Source organism: Eptesicus fuscus, chromosome 25, assembly GCF_027574615.1.
Source record: "Eptesicus fuscus isolate TK198812 chromosome 25, DD_ASM_mEF_20220401, whole genome shotgun sequence".
Taxonomy (NCBI): domain Eukaryota; kingdom Metazoa; phylum Chordata; class Mammalia; order Chiroptera; family Vespertilionidae; genus Eptesicus; species Eptesicus fuscus.
In genome coordinates, this window is record NC_072497.1 from 4,721,078 (window position 1) to 4,736,620 (window position 15,543).

The 15,543-nt window shown below is 56.4% G+C and overlaps 1 protein-coding gene across 1 annotated transcript in view; it reads right to left on the minus strand.

Moving 5' to 3' along the window:
• Positions 1–402: 402 nt before the first annotated feature.
• TICRR (TOPBP1 interacting checkpoint and replication regulator) overlaps positions 403–15,543 on the minus strand; it is a 71,861-nt gene continuing 56,720 nt past the window's right edge. The window contains exons 20-22 of the mRNA XM_054713300.1: positions 1,483–3,445; positions 1,280–1,405; positions 403–797 (exon numbers count right to left, since the gene is read on the minus strand). Coding sequence (XP_054569275.1) covers positions 688–797; positions 1,280–1,405; positions 1,483–3,445 — 2,199 coding nt within the window. The 3' untranslated portion in view covers positions 403–687. The remainder of the gene's footprint in view (positions 798–1,279; positions 1,406–1,482; positions 3,446–15,543) is intronic.

Consider the following 15,543-nt stretch of genomic DNA (forward strand, 5'->3'; position numbering starts at 1 on the left):
AGTGCGGTGCCCACGGCCACCCCTGGCCGGCTTGGGACCTGTACGGCCACAGGACTGCCTGTGCCTAGATGGGCACACGGACCTGGGGAAATTGGGGAAGGTTTTGTAGAATTTTGGGAAACCATTTTATAATAAACGAGTCACCCCTGAGAAACAGGGGTTTTCACTCGGAGTGTGATGGACAGACAGCATAGGAATCGACCTGGGAACACAGCAGCTCGGAAGCGAGTCAGACGTGGGACACTGACTCCTCGCAGCCGAGACGCGACGCTGTGGTCTCCCCACTGGTGCGAGGCCCGTGCGGGGTCCGGCTGCCCACGAAGCTCAGGGCAGGTCAGTGCGGCGCCGGCGAGAACACCCACAGCCGTGCACGCCGAGTACAGAGGTAACTTTATTGTCAGAGGGAAGGGAAGCCCCGCGCCCGGCCTGTCCTGGGGTCCTTCCTCCCCCTTCACAAGGGAGGCCGGGGTCGCGGGGTCGGGGGAGATGGGGGGCTGGAGTGGGCCCCAGGCAGCCTCAGGGACAGCCCAGGGCCTGGGTGGTGGAGTTGGGACCCAGCCCCAGCTCCTCTGTGCTCACAGGCACCCGTGGAACTTGCTCCCCTGCAGACAGCATCCCAGGTGCCCAGGGAGAGGGGCCCGGACGGGCTCCGTAGTGTCTGGTTAGAGGCCCTGCCGGGTCCCCCTTCTAGCTGATCAGCTTCTTCCGTGAGTACGTCCTGCTGACGGGGCGGGTCCTGGAAAAGGCTCGGCTGAATGGAGAGTCCTCCGTGGCGGGAAACACATCCAAATCCTCATCTAGAGCCAGGCAGACGGGCAGCTGAGGGCGCAGCAGAGGCAGGGCCTGCCCAGGAGGCTTCCTGGGGCCTCCCCCTGCGGCCCCGTGCTGCTCTGTCTCAGATCTGCGGGGTGCTGTAAGCTCTGTCGTGGCCGTGAGGGAGGGACCACGGACGGCCCGCCTGCTCCCTGACCATCGCGGAGGAACCGTCTAACGTGCGGCACAGGCTCAGCCGAGGCTGCGGGCGGTCCTGTCACGGGACGCGCAGACACGGGAGGGAACGGCTCAGCCTCCGGGGACTGCGCTGTGCGCCCACGCCTGCCACCGCTTTCAGGAAGCTCAAGTACTTGGTAGGACTGTGGGGTTCCCTGGGTGGGCACCACGCACGTCACTGTCCCTAGCCTCCCGCAAAACACAGCTGCCCGCAGCCCTGCACTAACCCAGGGCACCCCCAGGAGCCCGGCCGCATGTTGGTGCGAGTGTGGGGCCCCCCACGACTTACCCGGGGCGTCCGTGCCCTGCGAGGCGGGCGCCTTCCCGTGGAACAGCAGAGGGGACTGCGTCAGGGCCTGGAGCCCGCGGGCAGAGAGGCAGCTGCGCACGGCACGGCCGGGAGGGGGTGTGGAACCTAAAACAAGGGCAGGCGGTCAGCACGGCCCGAGGTGCCCGACGGCCCCAGCCAGGCCCAGCACGGTCACCACTCACCCGACACCCGCGGCTCGTCCTCGCCTGCGGACGGAAGCTGCTGCAGGCCCGGCCCGGGAGACCCGGCCTCGCCCCGAGCCTCTGGGTCCTCTCCCCGCTGGTCACAGGCTCTCTTGGCTTCACACTCAGTGTCCTCAGGGGAGAGCAGCCTCTTCCTGGAGCCCCACCCTGACGGCCTCCAGGAGGAGGCATCCTCCGACCCAGGCACCCCCTCTCCGGCTCCGGGAGGGGACTGGTCTGGCAGCTGACACACCCCCTCGAGCTCAAAGTCCCCCAGGACGCGAGTCTTGTGGAGGCCGAGCTCCAGGTTCAGCTCCGTGCCCTCTGGCCGCAGCAGCGACCAGCCCGCACCGAGGTCTGTGCCCGCGTCGGCCCTGCCCGCAGGGGCGCCCAGGCTGCCGTCCACCGCTCGCTTCCTCCGTGGCCAGTCCTTGATTGAGTCCGGGGTTGTCTTTCCACTGTGCTTGGGAGATGGTGTCCAAGGAACCCCAGCATCTGCCTGGAACGGACTGGGGGTGCTCGAGGGGCAGCGGGTGGGGGTGCAGGACTGACAGATGTAGGTCTGTCCGCCGTTCTTGCTGGGGCTGCTGTGTGTGGGGCGAAGGCAGGGGGGGGATGTGTAGGTGTCGGGTCTTGAGGACTTGCTGCTCCTGGGCACGCCCAGGCTGGGGGGGGCACTGGGGTCCCTTCTCGGCAGCTCGGCTTCGGACCCCGGGCTGGTGTCCACCTTCTTGGTTCGAAGCTTGGGCAGCCCCCCCGCCTGCACGTCCAGCTCCACCTCGTAGGCCTGGGGGTGGGCAGGGGCCTCTGACAGCTGAGCAGGGGCCGCAGCCTGGCGCTGCCCTCCGTGGGCCGCACAGTGCAGGGCGCCGGGGGGTGTCTGAGGAGAGCCGGGCGCATTGGACGGAGTCCCAGGGTTAGAAGGCGGCTCCCCAGCAACCACCGGCCTGAACCCCTCACCGGCTCCCGTGGGAGCAATGTGGCTGTTCCCATCCTCGGCTTCGCCCAGGACAGGGAGGGGCTCCGTGTCCCTGGCAGTCAGCACAGGCGAGGACGTGTGCCGGCCGCTCCCGCAGCCAGGCCCAGGGTCGCCGTGCCCTTCGGAGGACGGAGAGGGGCCCCCTTGCTGCCGCTGCCTCCTGGTGTCTGTGCCGGCGGCAGGAGCGGCACAGGGACGGGGCCGGCCCTCCAGGGAGCCCCTCTCGGGACTGGAGGTGTTTCTCAGCCTCGTCCCCCCTTCAGGAGGAGGGCAGGGGCTGGAGTCAGGCTTGGCTGGCCCTGAGGTCCTGGGGGGCACCGAGGGAGCAGGGCTGGAGGCTCTCGGGGGCTCTCTCCCGTCCAGTTGTCCAGGGTGAGGGGACCCGGCAGAGGCTGTCCTGGGGGGACTCTCGGGAATGCCACCCACAGGGGAGGCGAGAGGAGACGCAGGCGGGGAAGCTGGCACGGCTGTGTCCCCTGGTCTTGTCGGGGTTCTGACAGCTTTCACTCTCCCTCTCTGCGCTGGCTCCTCGCCCCACGAGGCTCCGAGGTGGTGGGGGTGCTGGAGTTTCTGTGGCGGAGGTGCAGCCACGCGGGCAGCTTCTCGGGGCGCCCCCCAGGCTGCTGGACCCGGGGTGCCATCGGGACTGGAAGCCACTGAGGGCAGCCAGGGGGGGCTCTGCGGAAACCCCAGGGGCTGGCCGCCGGGCGTTCTCGGGCTGGTTCCCCGGGGAGAGGCGCCGCCTTCGGGCAGGGGGCGGCGGAGGGGCGAGGCTGTGGGCGGAGAAGGTGAGTGGCGGCCGTGGGGCGCGGAGGCCTTCGGGGACCGGAAGAGCCCCTGTCTGGCGGGTGTCCGGGCTGCACAGGCTTCCTGCAGCCGCTCGGGGGAGCACAGGGGAGTCTGCGGCGTGCGGGGGGCACGAAGGGGCCTTCGGGGCGTCACTTTCGGAGAGCTGGGCCGTTTCTGGGAAGTCTTCTTAGGAGTCTGTGAGGAAAACTTAGTTTAGTGGTTGAACGCTGTAACCCACACTCTCCAGGAATGGTGGCCCCATAACCTCTAGGCCAGTGGTCGGCAAACTCATGAGTCAACAGAGCCAAATGGCAATAGGACAACGATTGAAATTTCTTTTGACAGCCCAATTTTTTAAACTTCTTCTAACGTGGTGTTTTGTGGAAGAGCCACACTCAAGGGGCCAAAGAGCCGCATGTGGCTCGCGAGCTGCAGTTTGCCGACCACGGCTCTAGGGCGATTAGAAAGGAGAGGGGGAGACCAGCAGGCTGCCAAAGGCACGATCTTAGCAACGACGCATGTCCACGGCCATGGCCGCTGCCCGGCCACGTTTTCTAGCACCAAGCATGCAGCCAGCCTGTTTCCGAGCCCAGTCATTTAAGTGGTTTGCGTATTTCACTCGGGCACAGCTCTGCTAGCCTTCCTCCAACACGACACTGCTTCTGATTTGTCCCCAAGGCAGCCTCTGCTGTCACACCACGGGCCGCACACCCACATCCACCATGTGATCACTGAGCACCTACTGTGCGCCAGGCAGTGAGTGTGGGGTGGGGGAGTGTGGGACACACACACAGAGGGCACTGCGAGAGAGACATGAAATGACCCTCCCCCCTGCCAAGACGCTGCAGACCTACAGGTAAGGAGCCCACACGCCCCCCACGGCTGCAACCCAAAGGGAACACGCCTGCTTGGCGTCGGGTGCTCAGTGGGAGTGGACGGGGGTGGACCTGTCCTCCAGCTCCCTGTGGCCCCATGCAGGCTCCTGGCTAATGCCACGTCAGGAGCCTGCAGGGGGCGACAGGGAGCTGGAAGACAGCTGGCTGTTAGACCAATGGAGGTGGCCACGGGCGGGACGGGATGGGGGGGGAGAGGGGGAGAATACCCAAGAAAGTGTATCAACAGGTGGAGGGGGCCCCGCTGGTGTGGCTCAGTGGTTGAGCATAGACCTATGAACCAGGTCATGGTTGGATTCCCGGTCAGGGCACAAGCCTGGGTTGTGGGCTCGTTCCCCAGTGCGGGGGCGGGCAGGAGCAGTTGATCAATGATTCTCATCACTGATGTTTCTATCTCCCTCCCTCACCCTTCCTCTCTGAAATCAATAAAAATATATTCTAAAAAATGGGTTTGGGGGTGGGAGGGAACTGTGGGTGTAAAAAACAAAACAAAGAAAACACCTTTAACATCCCACTCTTTCTGCCCAAGAGGTTCAGAGACAAAAGACAGGTAAGCAAGCAAATGTTCTAATGTGGGGTCTCAGCTTCTTTGAAATAAACGCCACCCCCAAATCTGACATCTACGCTGCGGAGACGAGGAAATCCACTCGCTGCAGGTGAGCAGAAAGCAGGTGAGGGGCCTCTGTTCTGTCTTAGCTCCCCTTTCCCCCCTTCTCTCCTCACAGATCTCTCATCGCCCTTTCATCTATCCCACCTTCTTCTCTTTGATCGTCTCTTCCCCGTCTCATCCCTCTGATTTCATTCTCCTCTCTCATCTCTCTCCCTCCATGAATTCACTCTTATCCCACACCTCCTGTCTTCTCTCTGCTTGGCCTCATCTTTCTCTCCCCTCACCCGCCCTCTTTCGGAACTCTCTCCTCCGTCTCTTATTTCTCTCTGTCCCACTTTCCTCTCTCTACGTTGTTTTCTCCTATCGATCTTCAGCCTTTCCTTTCTCTTTCCAACTTTCCTCTATTCTCTCCCATCTCCCTATCTTCTCTCTGTTCATCTCCCTCTGAAGTCACTCTTCTCTTGCCACTTCCTTTGATCTGGCCTCTCTTTGAAATCCCTTCTCTAATTGCCCTCTATCCTCTCATCTCTCTTCTGCTCTCTGCTTCTCGCTCAGATCACCACCTCCCCTCTCTCTCAGAACACATTTCTCTCTACCCTTCCCACTCTGCCCTGTGTCTTCTCACACATCTCCCTGCTCTCCCCCTCATCTTTCTCTGTCTCTCTGATCACTCCTTTCTCACTCAGCCTCTGTGAACTCCTCCCTCACCTCTCTGGGAGATCGCTGTCAATATAGATCCTCTCACTATATACCTTTCCTTCTCCTACTCTCCGATCGAAATCTCTAATTTCTTCCTTCCTTCCTTTTGTCATCTCTGTAATGCCACATTCTCTTCTGAGTTCCCTCTTCTCTCTCCTTTCCATGAACTCTCTCTAATTGGCCTCACATTTCTCCCCGCTCTGATCTCCCTCGATATATCTCTTCTCTGTGAACGCTTTCTCCTCTCTATAGCATCAACATCTCAGCCCTCTCTTCTCTCAACATCTACTCCCTCCCTCTTTCACACCGTCTCTGAAATCTTCATCTCTATCTTCCCTCATTTCTCTCCCCTCTCAACTCCCTCTGATCTGCCACATTTCTTCTCCTCTGAGCTCTCTACTCTTTCCCTTAGCCCACTCTTCTCTCTCAACCCTCTGAACTCTATCTTCTGCCTTTCATTTCTTTGATTTCCCGCACTCTTTCTCTGAGCTGAATTTCACTTCCCTCGATGGTCTCTGAATTCTCTCCTCACTCATCTCCTCTGATGTCTCTCTTTACTCTCCCTCACTCTGAACTCCAACTCTCTCTCAACTCACTCACTCTGGCCTCCCTCATATCTCTCCCCCCACTCTTCTTTTTCTCAGAACTCATTTTTCTCTGTCCTCTCTCTGCCCTGTCTCTTCTCACACATCTCCCCTCTTCCTCCCTGATTCAATTCTTCTCACTTCTCTCTCTGAACCGTCTCTTCTCTCTCTCTGATGTCACTCTATTCTCTCCCCTCCATATATCTTCTCTCGCTCTCTCCACTTTTATCTCCAACCTCTTTCACTCTCTCCTCTGAACTCCCTGATCTCTCTCTGAATTGCATGTTGTCTTTCATTTCTTACCACCCCCTGAGCTCCCTCTCCTTCCTCTTATCCCATCTCCCTCTCATTCCCTCCTCTCTGAGCTCCCTTGTTCTCTCGTCATGAACTCTCTTCTCTGATCCCTCTCTCATCTCTCCCTCTCCACTCCTTGATCGAGCTCACGCTCTTCTCTTCCATGTTCCCCTGCTTTCTGATATTTCTCATCTTTCTGACCTCTGCTACTTTCGCCCCGCCCCCCACTCTCCTTCCTCTCCCCTTCTCAAAACTTATTTCCGCTTTGATCCTGCTCTCTCAGCTCCCACTCACCCTGTCTGATTTCATTCCCCCCACTTCTCTCTCCCTCTCTGAATTCTCTGTGTCACTCTCTTCATTCTGAACACTCTCTGTGGCCTCTCTCAATATAGCTCTCCTCTCTGCCCACTGTTCTCCCTTCTTTCTGAAATCTATTTTCCGTTTTTCCTTTCCTCTATCTGATCTCCTTCCCTCTCTGAACTCATGCTTCTCTGAGACCTCGCTCATCTCCCTGATTTCTCATCTGCTTCTCTCCTCTCCTATCATCACTCTGTCTTTTTTCTGTCTGAACTCTCTCCCCTCTCTGTGACCTCTCCATATATCTCTTCTGCTCTCTGACCTCTACCTTTGTTCTCCCCCTCTTCTCTCTTGTTTCCCTGAATGTTCTTTTCTTGCTTAACTCTCTTCTTTGTCATCCCTCTCTGACATCTATCTATCTTCTGCCCGTCTAATCTGCGATCTTCTCCTTTTCTCTGCTCATCGCCCTCTCTGATCTCCCGCAGCTGAAACTCCTGTCTCTTTGGTTTCCCTGAATCTATTTCTTCTCTCTTTGAGCTCCCTTCTCTAATTTCCCTCTATTCCCTCTCTGATCTCTCCCTCACTCTGACCTCCTCCATTCTTTCTTTTTTATCTCTAATCTTACGCACTTCTCTCTAATCTCATTTCAGTCTCTTCTATTTTTGACTTGCATGTTCTGTTTGTATCATCTCCTCTCTCTTCCATTCAAAATCGACATCTTCCCTGAGAACTCTAACCTCTCTTGACATCCAGCTCCTCTCTCTCTTTCCCTCTCTCTGAAAGCATTCTTCTGTCTCCCATTCCTTACTCCCCTCTCTCCTCCTGTCTGCTCTCCCTTCCCTCTCCATCATTTCTTTCACTCCCTTTCTACTCCCTCTCTCTGAACTCTGTTCCTCATCAACCTTCCCTCTGAGCGATCTCTTCACTCCCATCTCCAGCTCTCTCTCAATTCTCCCATATCCTCTACACTCCTCTTCGCTCCCTGATCCAACTCACACTCTTCTGTCTTCCTACTTTCTGTGAATCCACTCTCCTTCCTCCTCCTCAGAACTCATTTTCGCTCTCAGCGCACTGTCTTCTCCCTGCTCTGTCTTCGCACTCTGACCTCCCACTCTTCTGTCTCAGATTTCATTCTTGTCACTTGTTTCTCCCTCTGAACTCGTTCTTCTTTGACCTCACTCACTACTATGTTCTTTTCTACTTTCTTGTCCCCGAACCCTGATTTCCTTCTCGGACAGCTATTTCTGCCTTACATTTTTCTCTCCTCTATCTGCTCTCCTACCCTCTCTCTTATTTCACCTGCCTCTTGCCCCACTCTTCTCTTAATCTCGCCTCCGACCATCACTGTACTGCCAATGTCTCCTCTCTGTTACCCCACTCTTCTATGATGGCCTCCGACCATCTCTGCACTGCCAATCTCTCCTCTCTCTTGCCCCACTCTTCTCTCTCTCTCGCCTCCGACCATCTCTGTACTGCCAATCTCTCCTCTCCCTTACCCCACTCTTCTCTCTCTGACGGCCTCCGACCATCTCTGCACTGCCAGAGAGATAAGAGTGGGGTAAGGAAGAGGACAGATTAATCGCCTCCTACCATCTCTGTACTGCCAATCTCTCCTCTCTCTCGCCTCCGACCATCATCTCTCCTCTCTCTTGCCCCACTCTTCTCTCTCTGCTCGCCTCCGACCATCTCTGTACTGCCAATCTCTCCTCTCTCTTGCCCCACTCTTCTCTCTCTGCTCGCCTCCGACCATCTCTGTACTGCCAATCTCTCCTCTCTCTTGCCCCACTCTTCTCTCTGCTCGCCTCCGACCATCTCTGCACTGCCAGAGAGAGAAGATTGGGGCAAGAGAGAGGAGAGATTGATCGCCTCCGACCATCTCTGTACTGCCAATCTCTCCTCTCTCTTGCCCCACTCTTCTCTCTCTGACCGCCTCCGACCATCTCTGCACTGCCAATCTCTCCTCTCTCTCGCCTCCGACCATCATCTCTCCTCTCTCTTGCCCCACTCTTCTCTCTCTGCTCGCCTCCGACCATCTCTGTACTGCCAATCTCTCTCTGCTCGCCTCCGACCATCTCTGTACTGCCAATCTCTCCTCTCTCTTGCCCCACTCTTCTCTCTCTGCTAGCCTCTGACCATCTCTGTACTGCCAGAGAGAGAAGAGTGGGGTAATGGAGAGGAGAGATTGATCGCCTCCGACCATCTCTGTACTGCCAATCTCTCCTCTCTCTCGCCTCCGACCATCATCCCTCCTCTATCTTGCCCCACTCTTCTCTCTCTGATCGCCTCCGACTATCTCTGTACTGCCAATCTCTCCGCTCTGTTACCCCACTCTTCTCTCTCTGACCGCCTCCGACCATCTGTGTACTGCCAATCTCTCTCTGATCGCCTCCGACTATCTCTGTACTGCCAATCTCTCCTCTCTGTTACCCCTCTCTTCTCTCTCTGATCGCCTCCGACCATCTCTGCACTGCCAATAGAGAAGAGTGGGGTAAGAAAGAGGAGAGATTGATCGCCTCCGACCATCTCTGTACTGCCAATCTCTCCTCTCTGTTACCCCACTCTTCTCTTTCTGACCGCCTCCGACCAATTGTACACTGCCAGAGAGAGAAGATTGGGGTAAGGGAGAGGAGAGATTGATCGCCTCCGACCATCTCTGTACTGCCAATCTCTCCTCTCTCTCGCCTCCGACCATCATCTCTCCTCTCTCTTGCCCCACTCTTCTCTCTCTGCTCGCCTCCGACCATCTCTGTACTGCCAATCTCTCTCTGATCGCCTCCGACCATCTCTGTACTGCCAGTCTCTCTCTGCTCGCCTCCGACCATCTCTGTACTGCCAATCTCTCTCTGCTCGCCTCCGACCATCTCTGTACTGCCAATCTCTCCTCTCTCTTGCCCCACTCTTCTCTCTCTGCTCGCCTCCGACCATCTCTGTACTGCCAATCTCCCTCTGATCGCCTCCGACTATCTCTGTACTGCCAATCTCTCCGCTCTCTTACCCCACTCTTCTCTCTCTGATCGCCTCCGACCATCTCTGTACTGCCAATCTCTCCTCTCGCTTGCCTCCGACCATCTCTGTACTGCCAATCTCTCCTCTCGCTCGCCTCCGACCATCTCTGTATTGCCAATCACTCCTCTCTCTCGCCTCCGACCATCTCTGTACTGCCAATCTCTCTCTCATCGCCTCCGACCATCTCTGTACTGCCAATCTCTCCTTTCTCTTGCCCCACTCTGACCATCTCTGTACTGCCAATCTCTCTCTGATCGCCTCCGACTATCCCTGTACTGCCAATCTCTCCTCTCTGTTACCCCACTCTTCTCTCTCTGACCGCAACCGACCATCTCTGCACTGCCAGAGAGAGAAGAGTGGGGTAAGGAAGAGGAGAGATTGATCGCCTCCGACCATCTCTGTACTGCCAATCTCTCCTCTCTCTTGCCCCACTCTTCTCTATCTCTCGCCTCTGACCATCTCTGTACTGCCAATCTCTCCTCTCTCTTACCCCACACTTCTATCTCTGACCGCCTCCGACCATCTCAGTACTGCCAATCTCTCCTCTCTCTTGCCCCACTCTTCTCTATCTCTCGCCTCCGACCATCTCTGTACTGCCAATCTCTCCTCTCTCTTACCCCACTCTTCTCTCTCTGACCGCCTCCGACCATCTCTGCACTGCCAGAGAGAGAAGAGTGGGGCAAGAGAGAGGAGAGATTGATCGCCTCCGACCATCTCTGTACTGCCAATCTCTCTCTCATCGCCTCCGACCATCTCTGTACTGCCAATCTCTCCTTTCTCTTGCCCCACTCTGACCATCTCTGTACTGCCAATCTCTCTCTCATCGCCTCCGACCATCTCTGTACTGCCAATCTCTCCTTTCTCTTGCCCCACTCTGACCATCCCTGTACTGCCAATCTCTCCTCTCTGTTACCCCACTCTTCTCTCTCTGATCGCAACCGACCATCTCTGCACTGCCAGAGAGAGAAGAGTGGGGTAAGGAAGAGGAGAGATTGATAGCCTCCGACCATCTCTGTACTGCCAATCTCTCTCTGATCGCCTCCGACCATCTCTATACTGCCAATCTCTCTCTGCTGGCCTCCGACCATCGCTGTACTGCCAATCTCTCCTCTCCCTTACCCCACGCTTCTCTCTCTAATGGCCTCCGACCATCTCTGCACTGCCAGAGAGATAAGAGTGGGGTAAGGAAGAGGACAGATTAATCGCCTCCGACCATCTCTGTACTGCCAATCTCTCCTCTCTCTTGCCCCACTCTTCTCTCTCTGCTCGCCTCCGACCATCTCTGTACTGCCAATCTCTCTCTCATCGCCTCCGACCATCTCTGTACTGCCCATCTCTCCTCTCTCTTGCCCCACTCTCCTCTCTCTTGCCCCACTCCGACTATCCCTGTACTGCCAATCTCTCCTCTCTGTTACCCCACTCTTCTCTCTCTGATCGCAACCGACCATCTCTGCACTGCCAGAGAGAGAAGAGTGGGGTAAGGAAGAGGAGAGATTGATCGCCTCCGACCATCTCTGTACTGCCAATCTCTCCTCTCTCTTGCCCCACTCTTCTCTCTCTCTCGCCTCCGACCATCTCTGTACTGCCAGTCTCTCCTCTCCCTTACCCAACTCTTCTCTCTCTGATGGCCCCCGACCATCTCTGCACTGCCAGAGAGATGAGTGGGGTAGGGAGAGGAGAGATTGATCGCCTCCTACCATCTCTGTACTGCCAATCTCTCCTCTCGCTCCTCTCCAACCATCTCTGTAATGCCAATCTCTCCCTGCTCGCCTCCGACCATCTCTGTACTGCCAATCTCTCCTCTCTCTTGCCCCACTCTTCTCTCTCTCTCGCCTCCGACCATCTCTGTACTGCCAATCTCTCCTCTCTCTCGCCTCCGACCATCTCTGTACTGCCAATCTCGCCTCTCTCTCGCCACCGACCATCTCTGTACTGCCAATCTCTCCTCTCTCTCGCCTCCGACCATCATCTCTCCTCTCTCTTGCCCCACTCTTCTCTCTCTGCTCGCCTCCGACCATCTCTGTACTGCCAATCTCTCTCTGATCGCCTCCGACCATCTCTGTACTGCCATTTCTCTCTCTGCTCGCCTCCGACCATCTCTGTACTGCTAATCTCTCTCTGCTCGCCTCTGACCATCTCTGTACAGCCAATCTCTCCTCTCCCTTACCCCACGCTTCTCTCTCTAATGGCCTCCGACCATCTCTGCACTGCCAGAGAGATAAGAGTGGGGTAAGGAAGAGGACAGATTAATCGCCTCCTACCATCTCTGTACTGCCAATCTCTCCTCTCTGCTCACCTCCGACCATCTCTGTACTGCCAATCTCCCTCTGATCGCCTCCGACCATCTCAGTACTGCCAATCTCTCCTCTCTCTTGCCCCACTCTTCTCTCTCTGACCGCCTCCGACCATCTCTGCACTGCCAGAGAGAGAAGAGTGGGGCAAGAGAGAGGAGAGATTGATCGCCTCCGACCATCTCTGTACTGCCAATCTCTCCTCTCTCTCGCCTCCGACCATCATCTCTCCTCTCCCTTGCCCCACTCTTCTCCCTCTGATCGCCTCCGACTATCTCTGTACTGCCAATCTCTCCGCTCTGTTACCCCACTCTTCTCTCTCTGACCGCCTCCGACCATCTCAGTACTGCCAATCTCTCCTCTCTCTTGCCCCACTCTTCTCTATCTCTCGCCTCCGACCATCTCTGTACTGCCAATCTCTCCTCTCTCTTACCCCACTCTTCTCTCTCTGACCGCCTCCGACCATCTCTGCACTGCCAATCTCTCTCTGATCGCCTCCGACCATCTCTGTACTGCCAATCTCTCCTCTCTGTTACCCCACTCTTCTCTCTCTGATCGCCACCGACCATCTCTGTACTGCCAATCTCTCCTCTTTCTTGCCACACTCTTCTCTCTCTGATCGCCTCCAACCATCTCTGTACTGCCAATCTCTCTCTGATCGCCTCCGACCATCTCTGTACTGCCAATCTCTCCTCTCTGTTGCCCCACTCTTCTCTCTCTGCTTGCCTCCGTCCATCTCTGCACTGCCAGAGAGAGAAGATTGGGGTGAGGGAGAGGAGAGATTGATCGCCTCCGACCATCTCTGTACTGTCAATCTCTCCTCTCTCTCGCCTCCGACCATCTCTGTACTGCCAATCTCTCCTTTCTCTTGCCCCACTCTGACCATCTCTGTACTGCCAATCTCTCTCTGATCGCCTCCGACTATCCCTGTACTGCAAATCTCTCCTCTCTGTTACCTCACTCTTCTCTCTCTGATCGCAACCGACCATCTCTGCACTGCCAGAGAGAGAAGAGTGGGGTAAGGAAGAGGAGAGATTGATAGCCTCCGACCATCTCTGTACTGCCAATCTCTCCTCTCTCTTGCCCCACTCTTCTCTATCTCTCGCCTCTGACCCTCTCTGTACTGCCAATCTCTCCTCTCTCTTACCCCACTCTTCTCTCTCTGACCGCCTCCGACCATCTCTGCACTGCCAGAGAGAGAAGAGTGGGGCAAGGGAGAGGAGAGATTGATCGCCTCCGACCATCTCTGTACTGCCAATCTCTCTCTCATCGCCTCCGACCACCTCTGTACTGCCAATCTCTCCTTTCTCTTGCCCCACTCTGACCATCTCTGTACTGCCAATCTCTCTCTCATCGCCTCCGACCACCTCTGTACTGCCAATCTCTCCTTTCTCTTACCCCACTCTGACCATCCCTGTACTGCCAATCTCTCCTCTCTGTTACCCCACTCTTCTCTCTCTGATCGCAAACGACCATCTCTGCACTGCCAGAGAGAGAAGAGTGGGGTAAGGAAGAGGAGAGATTGATAGCCTCCGACCATCTCTGTACTGCCAATCTCTCCTCTCTGTTACCCCACGCTTCTCTCTCTGATCGCCTCCGACCATCTCTATACTGCCAGTCTCTCTCTGCTGGCCTCCGACCATCTCTGTACTGCCAGTCTCTCTCTGCTCGCCTCCGACCATCTCTGTACTGCCAATCTCTCCTCTCTCTTGCCCCACTCTTCTCTCTCTGCTCGCCTCTGACCATCTCTGTACTGCCAGAGAGAGAAGATTGGCGTAAGGGAGAGGAGAGATTGATCGCCTCCGACCATCTCTATACTGCCAATCTCTCCTCTCGCTCCCCTCCGACCATCTCTGTATTGCCAATCTCTCCTCTCTCTCGCCTCCGACCATCTCTGTACTGCCTATCTCTCCTCTCTCTTGCCCCACTCTTCTCTCTCTGCTCGCCTCCGACCATCTCTGAACTGCCAGAGAGAGAAGAGTGGGGTAATGGAGAGGAGAGATTGATCGCCTCCGACCATCTCTGCACTGCCAGAGAGAGAAGAGTGGGGCAAGAGAGAGGAGAGATCGATCGCCTCCGACCATCTCTGTACTGCCAATCTCTCTCTGCTAGCCTCCGACCATCTCTGTACTGCCAATCTCTCCCTGATCGCCTCCGACTATCTCTGTACTGCCAATCTCTCCTCTCTGTTACCCCACACTTCTCTCTCTGACCGCCTCCGACCATCTCAGTACTGCCAATCTCTCCTCTCTCTTGCCCCACTCTTCTCTATCTCTCGCCTCCGACCATCTCTGTACTGCCAATCTCTCCTCTCTCTTACCCCACTCTTCACTCTCTGACCGCCTCCGACCATCTCTGCACTGCCAGAGAGAGAAGAGTGGGGCAAGGGAGAGGAGAGATTGATCGCCTCCGACCATCTCTGTACTGCCAATCTCTCTCTGCTCGCCTCCGACCATCTCTGTACTGCCAATCTCTCCTTTCTCTTGCCCCACTCTGACCATCTCTGTACTGCCAATCTCTCTCTGATCGCCTCCGACCATCTCTGTACTGCCAATCTCTCCTTTCTCTTGCCCCACTCTGACCATCCCTGTACTGCCAATCTCTCCTCTCTGTTACCCCACTCTTCTCTCTCTGATCGCAACCGACCATCTCTGCACTGCCAGAGAGAGAAGAGTGGGGTAAGGAAGAGGAGAGATTGATAGCCTCCGACCATCTCTGTACTGCCAATCTCTCTCTGATCGCCTCCGACCATCTCTATACTGCCAATCTCTCTCTGCTGGCCTCCGACCATCGCTGTACTGCCAATCTCTCCTCTCCCTTACCCCACGCTTCTCTCTCTAATGGCCTCCGACCATCTCTGCACTGCCAGAGAGATAAGAGTGGGGTAAGGAAGAGGACAGATTAATCGCCTCCGACCATCTCTGTACTGCCAATCTCTCCTCTCTCTTGCCCCACTCTTCTCTCTCTGCTCGCCTCCGACCATCTCTGTACTGCCAATCTCTCTCTCATCGCCTCCGACCATCTCTGTACTGCCCATCTCTCCTCTCTCTTGCCCCACTCTCCTCTCTCTTGCCCCACTCCGACTATCCCTGTACTGCCAATCTCTCCTCTCTGTTACCCCACTCTTCTCTCTCTGATCGCAACCGACCATCTCTGCACTGCCAGAGAGAGAAGAGTGGGGTAAGGAAGAGGAGAGATTGCTCGCCTCCGACCATCTCTGTACTGCCAATCTCTCCTCTCTCTTGCCCCACTCTTCTCTCTCTCTCGCCTCCGACCATCTCTGTACTGCCAGTCTCTCCTCTCCCTTACCCAACTCTTCTCTCTCTGATGGCCCCCGACCATCTCTGCACTGCCAGAGAGATGAGTGGGGTAGGGAGAGGAGAGATTGATCGCCTCCTACCATCTCTGTACTGCCAATCTCTCCTCTCGCTCCTCTCCAACCATCTCTGTAATGCCAATCTCTCCCTGCTCGCCTCCGACCATCTCTGTACTGCCAATCTCTCCTCTCTCTTGCCCCACTCTTCTCTCTCTCTCGCCTCCGACCATCTCTGTACTGCCAGTCTCTCCTCTCTCTCGCCTCCGACAATCTCTGTACTGCCAATCTCTCCTCTCTCTCGCC